Below are 21,892 nucleotides of genomic sequence, written 5' to 3'. Positions count from 1 at the left end.
TGCCACTGACAGTCAATTGTCTTGAATTGTCAATATTGTCATTATTGTCAAGCCAAAGCAGGAAAATTCTTTCAAAGGTTTTTTCATGTCTTTTTGGAATATAATGATATTAAATGAATAGCAGGCATAATTTGTTTTCGTATTCTTCTTGAAGACAAGTGAAATAATGTTCGTCAAAGTCTGAATTTGTTTATCTCACAAACATTGCTTATTAACATTATTGTTTGTAGCATTTGTAACTGAGTGAGGTTCATATAATTATTTAAAATGTTTATTGTGGGTCTAACTGGAGGGCTTGCAACAGGGAAAAGTACAGTGCTTTCAATATTTCGGGAAAATGGTATAGCAGTAATAGATGCCGATGACATTGCCAGAAAAGGTATAGTTAAAATAATATCCGCAAATATAATATTTTACTAAGGATGTTTTAACATTGACGTGTATTTTGTAGTTCTAGAACCAGGAACAAAAGCTTGGAAGGAATTAAAGGAATATTTTGGCGAGGAAGTGTTACTAGCTGATGGAAAAGTGAACAGAGTAAAATTAGGAGAGCTTGTATTTGATGACATTGAAAAGAGACGTAAACTAAATGCCATCACACACCCAAGGATCCAAAGTGCAATGATGAAGATGGCAATATCATACTTCTTCTCAGGACACAATTACATTGTAATGGAAGTTCCATTGCTGTTTGAAACTGGAAAAATGTTAACTTTTATGCACAAAATCATTACTGTTGTATGGTAAGAGTAGTTTGTATTGTGCCTACACTGTCTTATCCATGATATATACTAGACACTTGATCTAATGTGCTTTTCCACATTTAACAAATTTATTACTAAGTATCCACATTTTTCCTTTTTTTGTATGTATACACATAAAAATGAAATGAAAAGGGTTTACCTACAGGTTTTAGATTTGTACAGAATGTGTAACTTGTGTAAAATGTGTAAGTCAACATAAATAACTTTTCATGGACTTGTTGCTTTACAACAAAAGAGTTACTTATCTAAAATACATGCCTGTTTCCTACAGGTTGATATGAAGTACATGGTGTCATTTTGGGCATTTCACGCCAAGCGGGCAGCGAAAAAAAGGACAGGTCATAGAATTTGCTGATATTTGGAATAGTTATACTACTTGATGTCCTGAATTAATGTTTATTTTTATTTGATTTTTATTCGGCACCTTTTCTGGTTTAGAAGCATTTAAAAAATGGACATAATCTAAGGAGTGCATTTTTCAAAAGCTGTTGTTGCTATTATTTAATAAACTGAAAAATAAGTTTAATATTGATCATGAAAAGTTTCATCAAAATCAAAACAGAAATTCACACAATCTGTTAACTACTGTCCACAGAATGGACAACTTTTCTTATAAAATCTGCCTATGATCCATTCAGTATATAGCTTCTAAAATATTTTATAACTTTATAGAACTTATTATTAACTGTGAATGAAAAGTGAAATTCACAGTGAGCTGGCATTATGGAATGTATGGCTGACTGCTACGCAATCTGCACCATCTATCTTGCAAATGGTTGAGGATCTGAAAAAAATGTCTTGAACATGACTTGTCATCAGTTTTATGCTCTACAATCTTCATGTATAAGTAAACATCATTGGAGCTATGGAAACCTTAATATTTGTGATAAACCAAATTTTGTGACCTTTAACCTTTAATAGCTTCAGGTTTTCTGTGACTTTTAATGTAACTTATAGACCGCTGTAATGAAGGTGTAGTTATATGAGCTTCTAGCTTATAATTTGCCATTCCTAGGTGAGAACCTTTATTAGGCTGTGTTACTAATAGACCAATAGTGGGACCGGATTTTTGCCCTATAAGTTTCGATAATTCTAAAGAGTGAAACGTGATGTTTATCTGGTATGGGACATATTTTTAAGCATATTTGTAATATATGAAGAAAATTTAGAACGAGCGTTAGATATAAATAAGGTATTTATGTATTTTTATTGATGAATTTTGAATATTGAATTAAAGTACAAAATTTAAGCATCGTCTTTTATAATATGTATGAGGCTTTATGCTATCAAATTTTTAGAAAAAAAATCAACGTGCTATTTTGTCAAACTCAAATTAGCTTATTATTTTGTCAATATTGAATTAAAGTTTGAAAAACCCACAATATCATATCTAAATTCTTAAGTTAATAGGCAAGGCAAAAAATTAGAAGAATAGGATATGTGCTTTACAATTAATATGCGTTTTTTGTCCTGTAAGATCTAATATTGAATTAAAGTCCGTAGAGATAAGTCTATTACTATAAAATAATATATGCAGCCATTTTATGGAAAGTAAGAAATATCTGTTAGTAGCTTGCATTGTAATAGTAAAATCAACTTAAAAAGGCGCGAAATTCATAACCACGCCGCGCTGGTCCGTCAACATGTCGGCTCGGCGCGCGGGAGCCTATCGTAGCTAGGGTTGCCACCTTTTTGCGCCCCAAATAAAGTATTTCTCGTCTGATGGTACAAAAATAAAAAGTACACGGCATAAAAATAAAGTATTTTATTGTATTTTTTTAAATACATATTTTTTGTTTGTATTCGCACTGGCTAACAGTTTCTTATCAGCTTGAAATATGTTTATAGCTTCTAAGCATGGCATGCACAAATTTAAATAAACTAGTAGTTCATTTCTGATAAGCTTAATGGAAGCATTGTTTCTTAAGGTTGCGTTCAGGAACATTGTCAAATGTATTTTCCTGGTGAATATAGATATGAAATTTCCAAAATTTGCATGTTTCGCTTAAAAAAATATAATTAATGAATAAAGGTCGTAAATAAAGTATTTTGGCGTAGTTTTAGTGCTTCGTAAAATATAAAGTACACAAAGCTAAAATAGAGTACAATACTTTTTATAAAAGTACGGGTGGCAACCCTAATCGTAGCCGACCTAGTGAGCGATAGATACCTCGCCCCGCCCGCGGCCCCCGCTCAGCTTCGCAAGCGCTGTTTGTCTTTTCTTTCAAATCATTCATTTGTTTGTTTATCGTGCACATAAATTAGATGCGGACATTACATGAATTTAATTATAGAATAAAAGTTATTATGACTTCAAAATGAGTGAAAAATGTTTGATATATGTACTGTACTGACTTAGTAACAGAGAAAAAACGAGGAATTGAGCAGCTAATAACTGCGAGCAAATAATCTTTCTTGGTGATGGGAAAGTTAAATATTTCTACGGGAAGGAGGAACTACGTTTCCATAAAAAGTGTAGATTATACATTGAGTCGAAGGCTATACCGGCGTACAAAATACTAATGGAGGTGGCATCAGAGGGCTTACCGCGAACCACGTTCGACGTGTTGCCTCCTTGTCATACTTACGTACGAATTTACAAGTGCGACAGAGAGGTAACACGTCGAACGTGGTTCGCGATAGGCCCTCAAATGTACAGCCAAGTGACGATGATGAAAATTACATTTTCAAAACGTTTGTCTTTTGTTACCATTGTGTTAGCCGCCTGTACTTACTTTCAACATATATTAGTAGTTTATGTTACTGTTACATAATAAAAGGCATTAAAATACACGAGTGTGGGCTTAGGAAACGAACGAAGTGAGTTTCTTAAAAAGATCACACGAGTGTTTTAATGCCTAATTATCTTATACCTTTAAACGAGCAATTCTTGTATATATAATTATATTTCCGGGATCTCGGGAAATTTGGTATATGGGGGTTTTTGGGGGTAAACAATCGATCTAGATTAGTCTTATGTTTGGGAAAACGCGTGTTTTTGAGTTTTCATGCGTTTTTCTTTCGACGCAGAATATGGTCGCTAATTTCGTGTTGCCGGCCACTGTCCGTCTGGTCCAGCGGGTTAAGACGCGGACTGCTAAACGAGTGTTACGGGTTCGAATCTCGCCTGGTGACTAACATTTCTTTTTTTTTTATATGTTCAATTTTATATATAATTTTTTAATTTTTATTGTTTTAGACAAGTTTAATTTAGTAAAAGAATGTAGTTAAGATTATCACCTATACACCACCATATTACAATAAATAGTTAGTTATAACCGAGCAAAGCTCGGTCGCCCAGGTACTGTATAGTTATTGCAGGTAGTTCGCAATCACATTTTTAGCACAGGCATTATAAGAGAGGTATGGGCATTGTAAATGTCATCTGGCTCTGTGTGGTAGGGCACAGCACAGCGGATGTCATTCCAGATCTAGAGCAGAACCCAACTGGGGAAGTACCTCCACCTTACAGAAAATCGCAGCCAAATAACACTAGACCCTACTCATAGTGTTGTGTTCCTGCCGGTGAGTAAGGTTGCCAGAGCTCAACGAGGGTAGGGAGGGTGTTAGGGTCGGCAACGCGCATGTAACTCCTCTGGAGTTGCAGGCGTACATAGGCTACGGATACTGCTTACCATCAGGCAGGCCGTATGCTTGTTTGCCACCGACGTAGTATAAAAAAAAATAAAAAAAAACACAATTAAAATATTTCATACGACATGTGCTAATTATTTGTCTCAGTGTAAACAAAAATATATCATAATTATGATATGAATTTTCAAATTCAAAATGGCGGACATGTTTTATAACTTATTTTAAGAAATTATGAGTAGTTTAAGACTTTAAAAAGCAAGAAATTGTTTCTTGCTTCTGTTTGTATATGTATCATGTAGTATTTGATGTTTTCATTATTTTTGAAAGTCCTCAGGGTGCCGATTACGAAAATGACATCCATTATGGAACCCAAGATGGCGGACATTCATTTTTCTTAAAAATCGGTATGGGTGTCATCTCCGAGGTTCTTCGAGGTTCCGATTACGAAAATGACGTCCATTTTGCAATCCAAGATGGCGAACATTATTTTTTCTTAAAAATCGATATGGGTGTCATCTCCGAGGTTCCTCGGGGATCCGATTACGAAAATGACGTTCATTTTGAAATCCAAGATGGCGGAAATTATTTTTTCTTAAGTCGATATGGGTATCATATCCGAGGTTCCTCGGGATTCCGATTACGAAAATGACGTCTATTTTGAAATCCAAGATGGCGGACATTAATTTTTCTTAAAAATCGATATGGGTGTCAACTCCGAGGTTCCTCGGGGTTCCGATTACGAAAATGACGTTCATTTTGAAATCCAAGATGGCGGACATTAATTTTTCTTAAAAATCGATACGGGTGTCATCTCCGAGGTTCCTCGGGGATCCGATTACGAAAATGACGTTCATTTTGAAATCCAAGATGGCGGAAATTATTTTTTCTTAAAAGTCGATATGGGTGTCATATCCGAGGTTCCTCGGGATTCCGATTACGAAAATGACGTCTATTTTGAAATCCAAGATGGCGGACATTAATTTTTCTTAAAAATCGATATGGGTGTCATCTCCGAGGTTCCTCGGGGTTCCAATTACAAAAATGACGTCAATTTTGGCGGTTCTTGTTGGTGCAGATTTCAAAAATAGAGACCATTTTAGAATTAAAGGTGGTTGATATCACGGCTACACACATCGACACCCATTTCAAAAAGTAGCGTCCGCCATATTTATTTTCAAAATAGATGCCATTTTTGAAATCCACACCCCTAAAAACCCAGAAAACAACACCCATGACGACTTTTTCAAAAAAGTGACGTCCGCCATCTTTATTTCCAAAATGGACGTCATTTGTAAAATTAGTACACATACATCATACAACATGAAAACTAAAAACATTTCCATCCTCTTTTGGGCAGTTGTGTAAGTCTGTGATAACCCTAGGTAGGTACGGAGACCTTGAGCGGTGTCGGCATTTACGCAAACATCAAAGGCGTCGGCCCACTGTTACTTTTAGTGTGTAAACGAAAACGTCACATGATATATCAAAAGAAAAGTTATTTTATCTTATACCTTTAAACGAGCAATTCTTGTATATATATATAATTATATTTCTGTGATCTCGGAAACGGCTCTAACGATTTCGCTGAAATTTGGTATATAGGGGTTTTTGGGGGTATACAATCTATCTAGATTAGTGTTATGTTTGGGAAAACGCGTGTTTTCGAGTTTTCATGCGTTTTTCTTTCGACGCAGAATATGGTCACTAATTTCGTGTTGCCGGCCACTGTCCGTCTGGTCCAGCGGGTTTAGACGCGGACTGCTAAACGAGTGTTACGGGTTCGAATCTCGCCCGGTGACTAACTTTTGTTTTTTTTTATATGTTCAAGTTTATATATAATTTTTTTATTTTTATTGTTTTACACAAGTTTAATTTAGTAAAAAAAATGACCTATGTAATAAGATAAATCGATTGTAAATAATAATAATTGTCAGTTCACATTTTACTTTTTAAGTTTATGTAGATTATCACCACCATATTACAATAAATAGTTATAACCGAGCAAAGCTCGGTCGCCCAGGTACTATATTACTAACTGTACTAGGTTGCCTTTTTAACAAGTTGGTCCAGTCCATGGTTGCCTACATTTTATATAAAAATCGGTTAATCTAGGCGACCATTAACTGGACCAACTTTTTTAATACGGCAACTTTCAAATAAGCTTTCATTTGATATATCATACGATGAAATAACAAACAAAAAAACTATCCGTACGCAATCTTACAAGGCAACCTACTTGAAATGTATCACTGTGAATTTTGTCTTACATTTATTTCTTATCAGAAATAAATAACATGAGGGTGCATATACCTTATAACGTATCTCTATATAACTATCGGTTATCAATATTAGCATTAGCGGTTAACAACAACATTCCCCTTAAAACAAATAACTATCGCGAGGAAAATACCAAGTCCAAACATCTGAAAAAAATCGAGAAAGAAAAGCTGCAACTGGCTTTTAAATGGTACAAGGAAGGGTGGTCATCTGTATGAGAATGTGTTTTTTTTGTCTCTATTTGACCCAATGGTTGACTGGTAGAGAATGCCTTTTGGCATTAAGTTTGGTATTTGTGGTTTTTTTTGTTTGTGCATTATAGTTTAAATAAATAAATAATATTCATGTAACGCGATAACGAATTCTACGTGAACGAAACCGCGGGCAATACCTATTATAGTAACAACAAAATAACAATTTTCTATTGCTATTAATTTAAAACACGCTTTAGGAATTTTTTTGATGGACCGTAGACGCAGTCAAGGGCACCCCGCTCCCCACTACCGTTGTTCGCTGCCTCCTGCCACAGCGCGCGGCGCGCGCAAACTTGCCGCGCGTTTGAAACGTAACGTATTTATATAAGCAAGGAATGCATACATATCAGTAATGAGTGTCGCCGTGATTTTATATTTCTAAATTTTTGTTTAGTAACTGAGATCATTGTTGATGATCGATTATTATTAACTCTACAAACTTTAATTCAATATTAGCTATACTGCTTAACCTGAAATCAATATCTAGACAAGCACATTGTCTACATGTCTAACTTCTTACTAGAATACTAAGTTGATCGATAATATCGTAATTTTGCAATATCAGCAACTCTAATTCTATATTTACAAAATAACTCGTGTTTTTACGTTTACCAGAAAGCAGCTGTTCCAGATTTCTAAAAACTGAAAATTGTACATAAATTGAAGTGTTATTCGATATGCTAAAGTTTTCTGTAACTTTAATTCTATATTTACTTAGTTATTAGCAAAAATTAAAATATTTAAATATAACCGAAAGCTCAACCTTAAAATTTCTAACTTTTTACCAAAGTATTATTTAACATACTCCCAATGACATATCAAAAAAGAAAAAACTTTAATATTATCGAAACCCATTTTTGTTCAACCGCTGGTCTATAAGGAATCGCCAGTAGGACACTCAGACCAGCATGTTTGCACTTTAGTTCATGTATCTCCAAAACGAATGCAGATCCCAGTCTCAAACTTTCCAGGCATTTTTTATGAACACACACATTAAAGCTACACATTAAAGTAAAAAAATTTTCAAAAATACCGAACTTTATATATATTCGACTTGAAATTTTTATTTCCAGTTTTTTGTATGAAAATAGTAAAAAAATAAACATAATTACTATAATTGCGTGAAAGAGCAATTAATATTGTATAATAATGAATATTCAACTTATTTTTCAGTTTATTAAATAATAGCAACATTAGCTATTGAAAAATGCACTCCTCCGATTTTGTCCTCCGGTGCCGAATAAAAATAAAATAAAAATATACATTAATTCAGGACATCAAGTAGTATAACTATCCAAATATTAGCAAATTGTACGACTTGACTTTTATTTCGCTGTCCGGTTGGCCTGAAATGCCCCATATGAGAAAGTAATATTATATGTATTTACGATGTTTCCCATTTCCTTTCAGTGAAGACCATCAGCAACTAAAGCGGTTGTGCAAACGAAATGACTTCTCTTTAGTTGTAGCCAAGAAACGAATAGACTGCCAAATGCCATTGGAGCACAAAGTGGCCAACTCACATTTTGTTGTTGACAACTCTGGTGAAATTTCTAACACAAGACATCAAACGGAATGCATCATACGGACATTAAAAAGATCAAAGTTTACTTGGTAAGTAGAAACAAAACAATAATAACTTTGACATCTTAGAATCAATGTTAACCATCATCCATCCATACAAGCTATGCAAGCATCCATAAATGTTTAACACAATTTAGTAAATTTTTCAATCGAATAATGAATCATAGAATATCACATAATACTATGCTATAATCTATTCTTTATACTGGCCTCTTTTTTCCAGGTACTTTAGATCAATAATATTCATAACTTTAATGTCATTGATTTTTGGAATGGCACATCTCATGGGTGTTATCAGTAACTCAAACTAGCAAAATTTGTAGTTTACTGACACAGGAAAAAGTATCATTTTTTTTTTTTCTGTTGCAATTATACAGTATGTTATTGTACAATATTTCAAATATGGATAATCTTTAACTAATAACTACTATCTATTTGTGTGACAATATGAATAAATTAAAATATACTTACTTGATATTTTATGATAATGATTGATTTAAATGTTAGGACCTTTGCATACCTAAAAAAAACAACTAATTGTCACTAAATTATTTGCTAATAATTTAATTGTCAAATGTATCTACGGACAAATGGTTTCATCCACTTTTCATCTCATAAAAAATAATACTTAACAAGCCAAGATAAATTTCGAATTGTTTGCGGTAGGCCCTCTGTAAGGCTACCACCAGTTTTGACATTGACATATTTACTCACGTCTACGTAATAAATTACTGTTTTTTTTTTTTTTTAATACTACGTCGGTGGCAAACAAGCACACGGCCCGCCCGATGGTAAGCAGTCTCCGTAGCCTATGTACGCCTGCAACTCCAGAGGAGTTACATGCGCGTTGCCGACCCTACCCCCCCCCCCCCCCCCCCCCCCCCCCCTCGTTGAGCTCTGTCAACCTTACTTACCGGCAGGAACACAACACTATGAGTAGGGTCTAGTGTTATTTGGCTGCGGTTTTCTGTAAGGTGGAGGTACTTCCCCAGTTGGGCTCTGCTCTAGATCTGGAATGACATCCACTGGCTGTGCCCTACCACACAAAGCGAGATGAAATATAAATATAATACTGTGCGGTTTAAGAGGAATTTCCTCTTTCCCAGATAAACTCTGCCCCTAAGCCTAGCCTTGATTCATTGTATTTATTATACCTACCTATTTAGGAACTTAGGTCACTTAATAAATCGTTACCAAAATGTTATATGTTGGTGAAAGTGTTTGTGTTAACAAAGTGTACCTAAGCAGTAAGAGGGAAGAATAGTTTTGCAATCCTAGCGAAATAACGGTATATTTTCTATGAAATTCCATTTCGGGTTAAAACGGTTTCCACTAACTAAATCTTAACTTTGATTTTGATGTCGATCGCTTCAGCATTATATATTCTAACTTTATTAGTTTCGCTTTTTTGTAGAAAAAATAAATTGTTATGGTTTTGCATAGTTTGAAAAAAGGAAAGCCTAGTTTTTCAGCTTTGGTATCATTTAATCTTAATTTAATTTTACCCATTTACCAAAATAACTAGATTTCTAAACGGAATAGTTTCTAACTGCCTGAATCTCGATACCCCTAGTGTAAATTTATTCGATAGCGAAACGTGACGTACGCGTTTGCGTTAAGTCTCATTTTGTATGGGGTTTTAGGGTTTCTCTCAATTCGGAGGTCGCGGGTTCAAATCCTGGCTCGTACCAATGAGTTTTTCGGAACTTATGTACGAAATATAATTTGATATTTACCACTAGCTATTCGGTGAAGGAAAACATCGTGAGGAAACCTGCATACATCAGCGAAGAAATTCAAAGGTGTATGTGAAGTCCCCAATCCGCATTGGGCTAGCGTGGGAACTATAGCCCGAGCCCTCTCGCACATGAGAGGAGGCCTGTGTCTAGCAGTGGGACGTATATAGGCTGAATTATTATTATTATATATTTGAGTTTACAAAACGTCCCGCTTGGCGCGCTGTTTGTAAATCGCGTACAAAATGAGACTTAACGCAAACGCGTACTTCACGTTTCGCTATCGAATAAATTTACACTAGGGGTTCAGAATGCCTAACGTTTTTCCTCATAATACCAAATTTCTAAAATGCATAAGCTTCAAATTAACGTGGTTTCATAATACCTAAATGTCAACTTAGCTACATTCATGACTGTTTTTTTATCCATCTTTAGGTCCGGCAGATAATTTAAAAAAATATTGTAAATACGACAAAGGTTATAAAATGCAATTTAGACAGAATTCAACTTAATATATTTAAAAAAGAAGTCTATCGGATATTCGGTATTTGATGAAATATACTTTTTGACATTTAGCTAGATTTGGAAGTTATGAATAAGTTATTATGACATTCGGCCATATTAAGAAGGAAATAATTTGATATTTAGGTATTTTGGGATTAAGTATGAAATTTAGGACATATAAATACAATGGCATTATGATATTTAGGCGCAATGAAACCAAAGCATTTTTCATTGTGTCAATAACATACTAAAAATCATGGAGAATTTTCTCTTTTTGTACCTATGGACGAATACATGCTATACTCTTCCCTCTTAAGGTACCCATTTGTATTATTGTATATGTATAGCGCCATTCATGTATTATGTACGACGATTTAGGGAGGGAGAGGGGTTAGTTAGTTGGTTTTGCTAGGCATTTTCCGCAAATCGACATCTATTGTGTCTATTTTGCGTGGAACGAGGTGTCGCTACTCTATCCAGCCCAGCTCCTCCACGAAACATAGCAAAGTGTCCAGGTTGCTCACTGCCTCCTTCAATGTGTACGGATTCCCTAGCTATTTGGTCCTGTATACTCTACCTGCGGGGGGGGGGGGGGGGGGGGCAACATGTCTTATTTTTTCTTACAAGAGAATGGGACCGTTGAGGTGCAATATCGCTAGCACCGGCAATTTGATAAAATGTGGCTTTCCATCAGAGAAGATGGGAAGGCATAATTAGTACATTACAATACAAGTGCGAAAAATAGGGAATTCGTAACGATCTACACGATTTGCGAATTACCTATTCGCACATGTATTGTACAGTGTTTTACAGTATATATGACCCTTTAAATTTTAGAGAGTCACGGAGTCACGTCATGTGTTATTATCGCACTAGTGCGGTAAAGTAGCACCATATGTGCGGTAATAGTACATTACGATACAAGTGCGAAAAACAGGAAATCCGAAACGAGTGGCGATAAATTAAAACACGACCGAAGGGAGTGTTTTAAATCGACACGAGTTGCGAATTACCTATTCGCACATGTATCGTACAACGATTTACAGTATTTTTTTTTATTTTATAGGGCCCTTTAAATGTTCGACACAGTAACGTAATATGCTAATTTTCGCACTAGTGCGGTAAAGTAGCACCATATGTACTGTAAATTGCTTTTATAGTATTTTTCCCATCGAGTTTGATTGGCGCCGTGCGAAGTGGGGGTAAGAAAAGCCATCACAGCGCATAAGGTGGTAAAAATTGGCACTAACGTGTTAGCGTCTTTAGCATTTCGTACAAGTTATGGCTCGTATCGGAACTTTAATTTACGTTTACTCCTGAAATATTCATTTAAGTTGTATGGTGCCAGGGCAATATCTGTATGAAATGTTTAGTATAACTAACGTATTTAATTTGATATGACTGTATCCGTGTAAATAGCTTTACAAATACCACATATTACGTGATCTTTTTGTTATCCTTATAGATAGTTATCCTTCATAGATAGACATATACCATCGCGGATTTTTTGGTAGACCAATGAAAGGGAGATAATTTCACCATACCTTGTGTTTTTATAGCTCAAACGGATTGGGTAGCGTTTTCGATTAAAACTTTTAGCCAGCATGATTTTTCCAGACGTCATTAGCAAATATCGTCATATTTCAACCAATTCACACAATACCTTAACAAATTATACGCCTTAACTATCCTCAAAAATCAATGTATTGGTAAAAACCGCATATAAATCCGTTGAGTAGTTTTCATTGAAATGATTACGATGTTTACTAACTTCTCGCTTACCTTACGTGGAAAGTATGCTACGTGATCGTCCATACAAAAGGAGAAAACGTTTTTTCACTTCTAAACATATTCCATTTTTTTGTATGTTATTAAGTCAATGAAAAACTAGGTTTTTTTTTTTCAAAAGTTGCATAATAAAAAAAAATTGCGAAACCTATAAACCTAGAATATATTATGCTGAAGCATTCAACATCAAAATCAAAGTGATTTGTTAAGATTTAGTTAGTGGAAAACGTTTTCAAGCTCAGAGATTAGTTGTCAAGCGGATCCCAGGCTCCCATGATCCGTGGCAAAATGCCGGGACAACGCAAGGAAGAAGTGGAAAACGTTTTCTCTTGAAATGGAAGTTCTCTTTTTGTGACAAAATACATCGTTGCAACCGCTGTGTGGCGCTGTCGTCGTGCACATTCCCAATAAGCGTTCATGTGTTAGTCCAATTCCAAGGGATTTCACAGAGAAAGTGCTAGTTAAATAAAAAGTTCTATTACTTATGGTGTGGTGGTTAGATATTAGTGTAAATGAAAAGTGTCGCTAGTCCCGATAGAATTCTTGTCAGTGTCTGTCGACGTTAATTCCGAATTTATGATATCACTAGATTCGTCACTTAGGGATATTAACAAGTACATATAATGGAATTTATAGTAGAAAAGTACGATGTTATCGGTGTAATTTTTTACATGCTAGTAAGAGCGTTATCATATCCACGACCCTGGTTTTCACACAACTGCCCAACGAGGTATATCGTTTTACTTGTAAAAATAAGTAATTACTTTAAACATTAAAAAAACGGAAGTTGTCGCGAAAAACTGCCATTTTTAATTATATGTATTGTTTACGAGAACGAAACTGTCACTGACACTTATTGAATGACTTTACTTACAGTAACTTATGATAGGTAGCTACTAGCCATAGCCGTAACGAAAACTGTAATGGCCTTATTCATAAACGCGCTACTAGCCTCAATTAGTTTATTATCGTTTGTCCTCATCTGTCTTATGTATTTGTAAAACAGGGATGAAACAAATTAATTAATTGAGGCTTGTAAAGTTATATTCAATAGGGGGGCAAATGTTTAAATGTCACTAAGTAGTTGTAGTGTGATGAAATAGGTATTTTGTGTTTCACTCGGAAGCTATGTTTATTTAACCCTCATGCCTTGAAACTCTCGCAAAGCTCAAGAGCCCACTTTGGGAACCATCTGCTCCGCTCGTGATTTAATTTTGGAATCTTTTGCTTGCTCAGGGATCAATGCTACTTATCAATATTACCTCGTGGGGTTAAACAACAACTTTGATTTTAATAAAAGGTATTCAAGGCTTGGACGGCATGGGTGTCAAACATCACAAATATCGTTGTTTAAGTAGGTGCCAATACTCTGGCAGCACTTAGGTACCAAGACGCTTTGGGTGAGTATTACTAAGGCAATATTTCATTTTTTTAGTTTAACAATTGATGGCGTCCCTTACAAGTAGAGTTAAAACTACCATAAACGCGGCTTTTTTGTTAAAAAACTTACTTTCTATGACAACGCTCTTAGTAGCTACCTCACTTCTTATTATTTATATACTGCTTACAATTCAATACGTTGTAACAGATAATAATGTCACAATTCGGTTGTAAGCAATAATGTTGACAATAAACACATCACAGTTTGAAAACCACTTCTGTGTTTCCATGACACGTTACCGATCGAAGGCACAGTCGCTATTAGATATATAAGGCCAGAACATTGAACACCTTGGCTGCTCCGATGTATATGATGGCGACTGTACATACCCTATGGTTAAAATTTACGGATCCTGGGCCACTAAGGGTCAGTTGCACCAACCACACTTAACAGACTGATCAACATCACTCAGCAGAGAACTATGAAAATTCTTGTACAATAAAATTTAGCGAACTCTAACGGTGACAAACGGTTTGGTGCAACCGACCCTTAAAGTCAGCCAGCAAGAACTGACAAATCCGCACTCTGTTCTTATTTGTCTCGGAGTAATATTAATTGTGGGTTTTCTATTTCAGTAGTATTATCTGCATTGGCAGATATTAAATATAATAAAAAATTACATAAGTATATATTGTTGGTAGATATATAATATACCGACCGGTTTGACGACCGGTCTCGCCTAGTGGGTAGTGACCCTACCTATGAAGCCGATGGTCCCAGGTTCAAATCCTGGTAAATCTATGTGATGAACACAGATATTTGTTCCTGTGTTTTCTATGTATTTAAGTATTTATAAATATTTATATATATATATCGTTGTCTAAGTCCCCACAACACAAGCCTTCATGACCTTACTCTGGGACTTGGTCAATTTGTGTAATAATGTCCTATAATATTCAAACCGTCAAGAAAAGAAGTTACTTAAAGGTCGACGACGCACTTACTACCTCTCTGGTGTACTACCATCGGCGATGCGATGGTAGGTGATTGCGTACCATCGAGTGTTCGTCACGCACACACGGGCGCACGTTTGCCAACTATATGTACTTCATATCATCCACGTTGACACGCAGATTCGTGAATGGCACGATCTCTCTAAATATCTGATTTGATTAAGTTAACAAAATTTTAAATATTTTAATAAGCTATCTTTCAGTGGGATCGCCTTAAGGCGGTCTTCTTATCGCATTCGGGTCGTGAATAGTGCTGCCTCGCTCACACTCAGAAGTGGCGTGTGTGGATCCGCTTCAGTGTGGTAATCCCGTAGTATGAAAGGTAGACCTGGGATTAGTAGCACAAAGAAGTAAAATTTGAATAGTGGATTTGTAATCTTATTGCACTGGTACTCGTATGGCCAGGCCAGGATCCTGGTACCCCCTAAAACAACGGAATTGTATTAACTTATTAAGTAATACAATCTTACAAGATTGGGAACACATCAAATTATTTTTTTATATTTTTTTTAAGTAGTTACTCTATATAAATTATAAACTGAAATAGATTTCATGTATGTACTAAAGGAAAAGTAACCAAGCCCTGTTTTTGATTCGGATTCGAATCCGGCTTCCGCCACTGACTTTTTTAGGTTTCCGTAGGTACTACCCTTATAGTTTCGTCATGTCCGTCCGTCCGTGGTCTTGCTCTGTGATCGTTAGTGCTATATAACTGCCATTTGGCATGGATACATAACCATACATCAACTATTGTTATTAAAGCAGATAGTTTAGTCACTTACGAGGCATTGATTAATGATAATGACACCTTAAATAGAACAATAAAGTGGTTGGAATGTAACAACTTTAAGGTTAATTTAGGTAAAACCAAGTTAATGCAGTTTTATACTAACAAGGGGAAACCACAAAATCTCGATGTTATTTATTTATTTTATTTTATTTTATTTTATTTTGATAGGCACAATAACACAATGCAGGCATCAACATTTTAAAATATTCCATACATAAGTATCTTATACACTACCCACACCACGATTACAATTGTACACAACACAACCGCGGAACAATTAGTAAGCTAAGTACAAATTTTCACTATAAAATCTTTTATAATGGTAAAAAAATTGATGAAGTAACAAGTTTTAAATTTTTAGGTGTAACTCTTGACCGGTTTTGTAGTTGGAAAGAACACATCACAGACCTGTGTTCCAGAATGAACCGCTTTGTCTATGCTTTAAGAAGAATAAGCCAAGTAGTCTCAATTGATGCGGCTCTTACTTCCTACTACGGTTATATCCATTCAATCCTTCAATATGGAATAATAATGTGGGGTAGATCTACTGACATTGATGATGCATTTCTCGTGCAAAAAAATGTATAAGAGCTGTTTTTGGATTGAATACCTTAGATTAATGTAGACCTTATTTAAAAATCAGCATATTTTATCTCTCCCATCTATTTATATTTTAAACGCTTGCATATTTGTGTATCAACATGGCCACCTTTTCCAGCAAGTCAAAGAAGTGTATCGTAATCCTGTGCGGCCACAATATCGGAACAAACTATATATACCTCCAACAAAGCTGTCGCTGGTAGCAAAGAATGCATTTGTTATGTGCATAAAGATTTATAATACAGCGCCAGATGAGATTAAAGATTTACCATTCATCAAATTCAAAAAGCTTTAAAAAAATTGCTTGTAGATAAATGTTTTTATAGCATAAATGAATTTCTAGACTACAGGGTGTTTCCCATAACACGAGCAATAAATTAAAATATAGACCGTTTAAGTAATCAGTAATTAAGTCCAAATGGTTTCCCTTAATTAAAAATAAATTCATTGTTATTTTCTAACAAACTTAATCGGGCCAGCAATGTACAGCAGCCACTCTCGGTAACCTAATAAAATTCATGATCGTGTCTAATCGGAACACTTCGTTGAACGTGACACGAACACACGAACGTGAACGTTAGTCACACGCACATTAATAAAATAAGGATGCTGGAGTTCTTCAATGTTTACGTTAAGTATTTAGACATAATACTGGAAGAATGGAACTATTCAAAAATTAAATAAGCACGGTAGATAAAAAGGTTAAAAAATTACTTAAAAAACGTTAGCTACGTGAAATAATTAACAACCAGAATAGATCAACATGTTTATTGAGTCCAAACAATGCCAATGGCTTACTTTTTTTGAGATGTGTAGGTATGTTCTTTCAGTTGTTCTTGTATCCACAGTTCTCATGATGTCATGATGAACGGTAAACAGCTGTTCTGATACCAGTAGAAAGGTGTTCTAAGTTCTAAGTTGAATGCGATAAAAAAAACCATGTTCTGTCGATTAGAGGATTGCAGACACACTTATACAGGATACCTACTGCTCTGGTTATTGCATATTGGATGCACATTGTAGACAATAACGCTCGTTGCTGATGGAAGATGATGCCCGTGGTATGTTACCGTATACGATATAATCCTCGGTTCACTTTTTCTCTAGCTTCAGCGTAATAAGGTAATGTCATCTCACAATAACGTAAACGTAATTCACATATTACTATAATATGTAATATTGTAATTTGCTCAACACTTTTGGCTCGGCAGCTTGACATAGTCATAAGTAGCTCAATAAGTATCTGTCAATTGTAGATTATGCATGCCTGTAAGGTAGTTTTAGTGATACCATCAATGTACATACTTTGTATATATATATATTCATAAAAACTGTACCTAAAACTATGCATAATAAATATTTCATTCATTCATTCATCCATTTCATTTCATACATGGTGACAGAACGGTAAAATAAAAAGTAGATTTTTTTTTAGGGTTCCTGTCATACAAACTGATTTAATTTGAATTTTTTTTTTCGCTATAACCCAATGGCGTGGGGTAGCGTAGGATATTTGCTCCAGAGTCATGGGTGTTTTTTATGTATGTATTTATAGGTATGTATAGGTATATCGTGGCTATAGTACAAGCTTTGCTTAGTTTGGGGCTAGGTCGATCTGTGTAAGATTGTCCCCAAATATTTATTTATTTATTTTACAGACCCCCTTTCTTAGTAGGACGTGACGTGATTACTGAATCGCCCCTAAGCTTCTCGAACAACCATTTTTTATAAAGTAAAAAATTTCGGAAATAAGCGCTCCGAAAGATAAAAACATGCCCCAATTCTAACTTTTGAACCATGGGTCCGAAAAATAAGAAAAAAATATCTTAAAACAAAAGCTTAACAAGTACTTTCAATGAAGACTAAAGCGAACATAATCGGTCCAATTGTTTTTGAATTATTGTAAAAGTCTTCTCTTCTTAGTAAAAAGAGAAAGCGCTGCGAAGGTACTCCCTTATGGTTGTAATATAATGTACATGATACTTACTAATAGTAAATAGTTTAGCTTATTAATGGTAACTACGGAACCCTACACTGAGTATGGCCCGTATAGTCTTGGCGGATTTGGTCCTTTAGTAAGTAGGTATATATGACATATATTTCAGTTTGTAATCAAATCTTATTTACTCTTATTATGGTCAGAAACCACAAGTATAAGTAACAATAAAAAACAAGGCAATACAATTATATTGATTTATGTACTTGGTCAATAAAATGGTCTGTTATTACCATTGTGATAAAGCATTTGAATTTCTTCTACGATTCTTCCTTTCTTTTGTACGATTTTTAGGTTTTTCTTCGATTGTAGTGAGTTTGTATTCGCTAGTAAGATTGGACTCATCTTCAGCAGCCCTCATTACTAGGTATGCGGCACCGGGTGTTGCGGAGTTATTCGGTAATACGAAATCCCCTAGCAACGGGTCATACTTGTAAGAGCCGAAAATTGGACTAAAAATGGAAATTATTATATTAACTGACTTAAAAACGAAAAGCACATACCTATAGTTCATGCAGTTCATGAAATATAAGTTAAGTAGTATAATTATTAGACTAAAAACATTTCATTTCATTGACAGTAGCACCTTTAGCGTCAGGACGAAAGCTCTGCATTAATCCAAATTTAATATATGAACGGCCTCTACTGTGATACTGATAAACATACAAAAAAGATAATACAAATGTTATATCCTGAGATTCCTGAGTTGTGGATGTTTTCTATGTATTTAAGTAGTTACTTATACATATATCAAAGGTTAGCTGGAAGAAATCCCGTTTAGGGATACGTTCGCCTTTGAACATAACATTTCTTGTTTTATGTTAACCTGTTTATGTGCAATAAATTGACAAACATACATATCTATCTATATTCTATATCTACACTCGCGGTCTTGGACTTTTAACTCTATGCTCGCAGTCATAATAATACCGGTCAAAGACGAAAAACCTTTGTATTTTGCAAATTAATAGTGGGACTTCCATGAAACTAACTATATTAAAGAGAATTTAATATTGTATTATAGTAAATGCATCCGTCAATGTCTTAAATTATATATATCGCTTCTAAATTTCGACATGTGCTTGATTTTTTTACAACCGAAATAATACCTGAAACTTATACAAAAAAATTCTTTTCTCCAAATTTGTTCACAGTTCAAAGTTTTTTATTTGCATCCGTGTTGTACAATACAAATGTTTAATAACAAGTTATATAATGGGTCAGACATGTGCCCTGCAAGGGCATAGCATCCAATATATGTAACTTAATCTTAAGTTAAAACTTACGATCTAAATATTCATTACGAGAATAATGATTTGAAAGATCTCATAGCGGAATTTACAAGCTCAATGACGATAAACACTAATGGCATTATTGATAAATGCGTTACTGGCCTGACTTAGCTATGAATCGTTTGTCTTTATCTGTAATTTTGGCTTGTGTATTCGTCAGAAAGGGATAAAACATAATTTAACTACATCAGGCCCGTAAAGTTTTATGAATAAGGGGGTAAGATGATACGGAGGCAACTCTCAAACATTGTTACCTTTTAAATTCATTAATTTTTATGTAGCGTTTTGGTGTTGCGTTTATAGTTGTGGCATCAGTTACACTGAAAAGTTACACAAAAAAATATTATTGCGATTTTCTACTAATAATTACATTATATTATAAATAAATAAATAATAAATAAATATTATAGGACATTACTACACAAATTGACTAAGTCCCACAGTAAGCTCAATAAGGATTGCGTTGAGGGTACTTAGACAACGATATATATAATATATAAATATTTATAAATACTTAAATACATAGAAAACACCCATGACTCGGGAACAAATATCCATGCTCATCACACGAATAAATGCCCTTACCAGGATTTGAACCCGGGACCATCAGCTTCGTAGGCAGGGTCACTACCCACTAGGCCAAACCGGTCGTCGAATTATAGATCTTGTCATTCACGACGATGCATGCGTAGGCAACACGTAATGTCCATAACATTGCATTGTCACCAAACTTACATAACGTCGGCTAAAGTCGCAAACCTCGAAATTAAACCTATCCAAATTTTACAGGAGGCACAACAAACTTAATTACCTACCTAGCAAACATTTTGAATTAATATTAAGTTAAATGTAGCCGTCAGATTGTTCGGATATTGGACCGAAAAACCCATTGGTACGAGCCAGGATTTGAACCCGCGACCTCCGGATTGAAACTCGGACGTCATATCCACTCGGCCACTACCGCTTCAATTCAATTAATAATTGATTTTTATCCCGCCGCGCCGGCGGTCTACTGGCTTTAGTGACATTGAAACAGTTTTTCACTCAGGACATGTGTCCGTCTTACGAATTTTCAATCTGACGAATGTGTCGGTCACCTGACCTGTCGCAAGTTTAACATTTTTTCCTCATTACAAAAAGTGCACAGCGCAGCTAAAGAAGTTTTCACTTCAAAAACAAATAATTAGTATGGTACCCTCATACATAGTATAGCGCATGTACGACTTGCACTTGGCCAACTTTTTTTGTACTTACTTTTCACCATTGTCAGTGAAAGGATTCACACAATCGGAGCGGCCGTAACAAGGTGGACCCATGTTATTACGGGTGCTGTGCTTAGCGTCAGTTGTACTATAAAATGAAAAGTTATGTGCTTAGTGTACTTGCTCCATCAACGTCTACACGTTGATGAAGTACGTACTATTATAAAATAACATAACAAATTAACAATACTTTACAATAAAATAAAAAAAACGTACAAAAGCAAAAAGTATGCCATTATATAAAATACGAAAAACATTTTAAATATAAATAATTCACAGTACTGAATTTTTCAATACAGTAAAGAATTTTATAACTGCAATAAAACAGGTTTATGTTAAAAAAAATTATTGTTTCTTATTTCTTTTGTAGGTACTGCATTGTTACCTATTGCAAAGAGATAGGGTCTAAAAATTTAACGGTCTCTAAAGTGTGTTGTTGCAGTACAGTTGACATCAAAAAATCTTACTTATTATCTCTCCGATCTTTTCTAACACGGCGAAAATAAACTGATGCTGACTGTTCATTGCCAACCGAATTCCAAATATGGAAAAGAAAAGCCCAGAACTCCGATATTATTATATTTTCTTTTAGATAGTAATATTTGTGGCAGTATGAAACAATGCGCGAAAAGTATCATAATTCAAATAATAGAGATATATCTCTACAGTTCGCGTTCAAATGTATCTGCCACGGTAAAATTGTTCTTCATACAGATCCATACTTATCTCTTTTTTGTTAAGTTATAAGAGAAGATTAGATACCTACTTTTGACGCGTAGTCTGATGCGCTACTTACTTGTGATTCTGACTGTACCTACGTACATGACAGACCTATATGGCTTAAAATCATGTATCGAAGCACATCAATGGAAGGATGTTCCATAAATGTAAAATCGTAAGATAAAATAAAATTAAAAATAATATTAAGTCTACTTTATCATGTAGTTATAATACAATGTACTTACTAACATTCTAAACTAGCCCTATTCTGAAAACGTTTTCCTATCCCGCTCTATTTCTTATAAAAACAGTGAACGAAGGGAGAGGCCATACGTTA

At 34.8% G+C, this 21,892-nt stretch overlaps 2 protein-coding genes across 4 annotated transcripts; one reads left to right on the top strand and one right to left on the bottom strand.

Annotated features, from left to right (window-relative positions):
* The first annotated feature begins 105 nt into the window (after nucleotides 1–105).
* On the top strand, nucleotides 106–8,948 carry LOC133517433 (dephospho-CoA kinase domain-containing protein). The gene is made up of 4 exons (XM_061850752.1): nucleotides 106–379; nucleotides 452–743; nucleotides 8,300–8,503; nucleotides 8,697–8,948. Exons 1-4 carry the CDS (start codon nucleotides 268–270, stop codon nucleotides 8,782–8,784), a joined length of 696 nt encoding a protein of 231 aa, XP_061706736.1. The 5' UTR covers nucleotides 106–267; the 3' UTR covers nucleotides 8,785–8,948.
* Nucleotides 8,949–18,464: 9,516 nt separating this feature from the next.
* LOC133517405 (uncharacterized) lies at nucleotides 18,465–21,855 on the bottom strand. 3 transcript variants are annotated; one of them, XM_061850733.1, is made up of 4 exons: nucleotides 21,801–21,855; nucleotides 20,828–20,923; nucleotides 19,828–19,893; nucleotides 18,465–18,733 (listed from the first exon to the last, which is right to left on the bottom strand). In XM_061850733.1, the coding sequence occupies exons 2-4, from the start codon at nucleotides 20,887–20,889 to the stop codon at nucleotides 18,511–18,513; spliced, it is 351 nt and encodes a 116-aa protein (XP_061706717.1). In that variant the 5' UTR covers nucleotides 20,890–20,923; nucleotides 21,801–21,855; the 3' UTR covers nucleotides 18,465–18,510. The 3 variants fall into 3 exon arrangements, with proteins under 3 accessions (XP_061706717.1, XP_061706707.1, XP_061706712.1); XM_061850723.1 differs by lacking the exon at nucleotides 21,801–21,855 and adding an exon at nucleotides 21,052–21,397; XM_061850728.1 differs by lacking the exon at nucleotides 21,801–21,855 and having other exon boundaries at nucleotides 20,828–21,397.
* Between the last annotated feature and the right edge of the window lie 37 nt (nucleotides 21,856–21,892).

Source organism: Cydia pomonella, chromosome 1 (genome assembly GCF_033807575.1).
Source record: "Cydia pomonella isolate Wapato2018A chromosome 1, ilCydPomo1, whole genome shotgun sequence".
Lineage (NCBI taxonomy): Eukaryota > Metazoa > Arthropoda > Insecta > Lepidoptera > Tortricidae > Cydia > Cydia pomonella.
The sequence above is the reverse complement of the archived record's forward strand: the minus strand, read 5'-3'. Positions and strand labels throughout refer to the sequence as shown.

What these genes read in the sequence shown, in the direction of transcription:
- LOC133517405 (XM_061850723.1), bottom strand. Translation starts at nt 21,092, where the DNA reads ATGTTTTTCGTATTTTATATAATGGCATACTTTTTGCTTTT. An exon ending in ATGGCATACTTTTTGCTTTT is followed by an intron (nt 20,924 to 21,051) that starts GTACGTTTTTTT and finishes TTCATTTTATAG; the next exon opens with TACAACTGACGCTAAGCACA. An exon ending in AAAATTAATGAATTTAAAAG is followed by an intron (nt 18,734 to 19,827) that starts GTAACAATGTTT and finishes TTCCATTTTTAG; the next exon opens with TCCAATTTTCGGCTCTTACA.
- LOC133517433 (XM_061850752.1), top strand. Translation starts at nt 268, where the DNA reads ATGTTTATTGTGGGTCTAACTGGAGGGCTTGCAACAGGGAAAAGTACA. An exon ending in CGATGACATTGCCAGAAAAG is followed by an intron (nt 380 to 451) that starts GTATAGTTAAAA and finishes TGTATTTTGTAG; the next exon opens with TTCTAGAACCAGGAACAAAA. An exon ending in AAAAGATCAAAGTTTACTTG is followed by an intron (nt 8,504 to 8,696) that starts GTAAGTAGAAAC and finishes TCTTTTTTCCAG; the next exon opens with GTACTTTAGATCAATAATAT.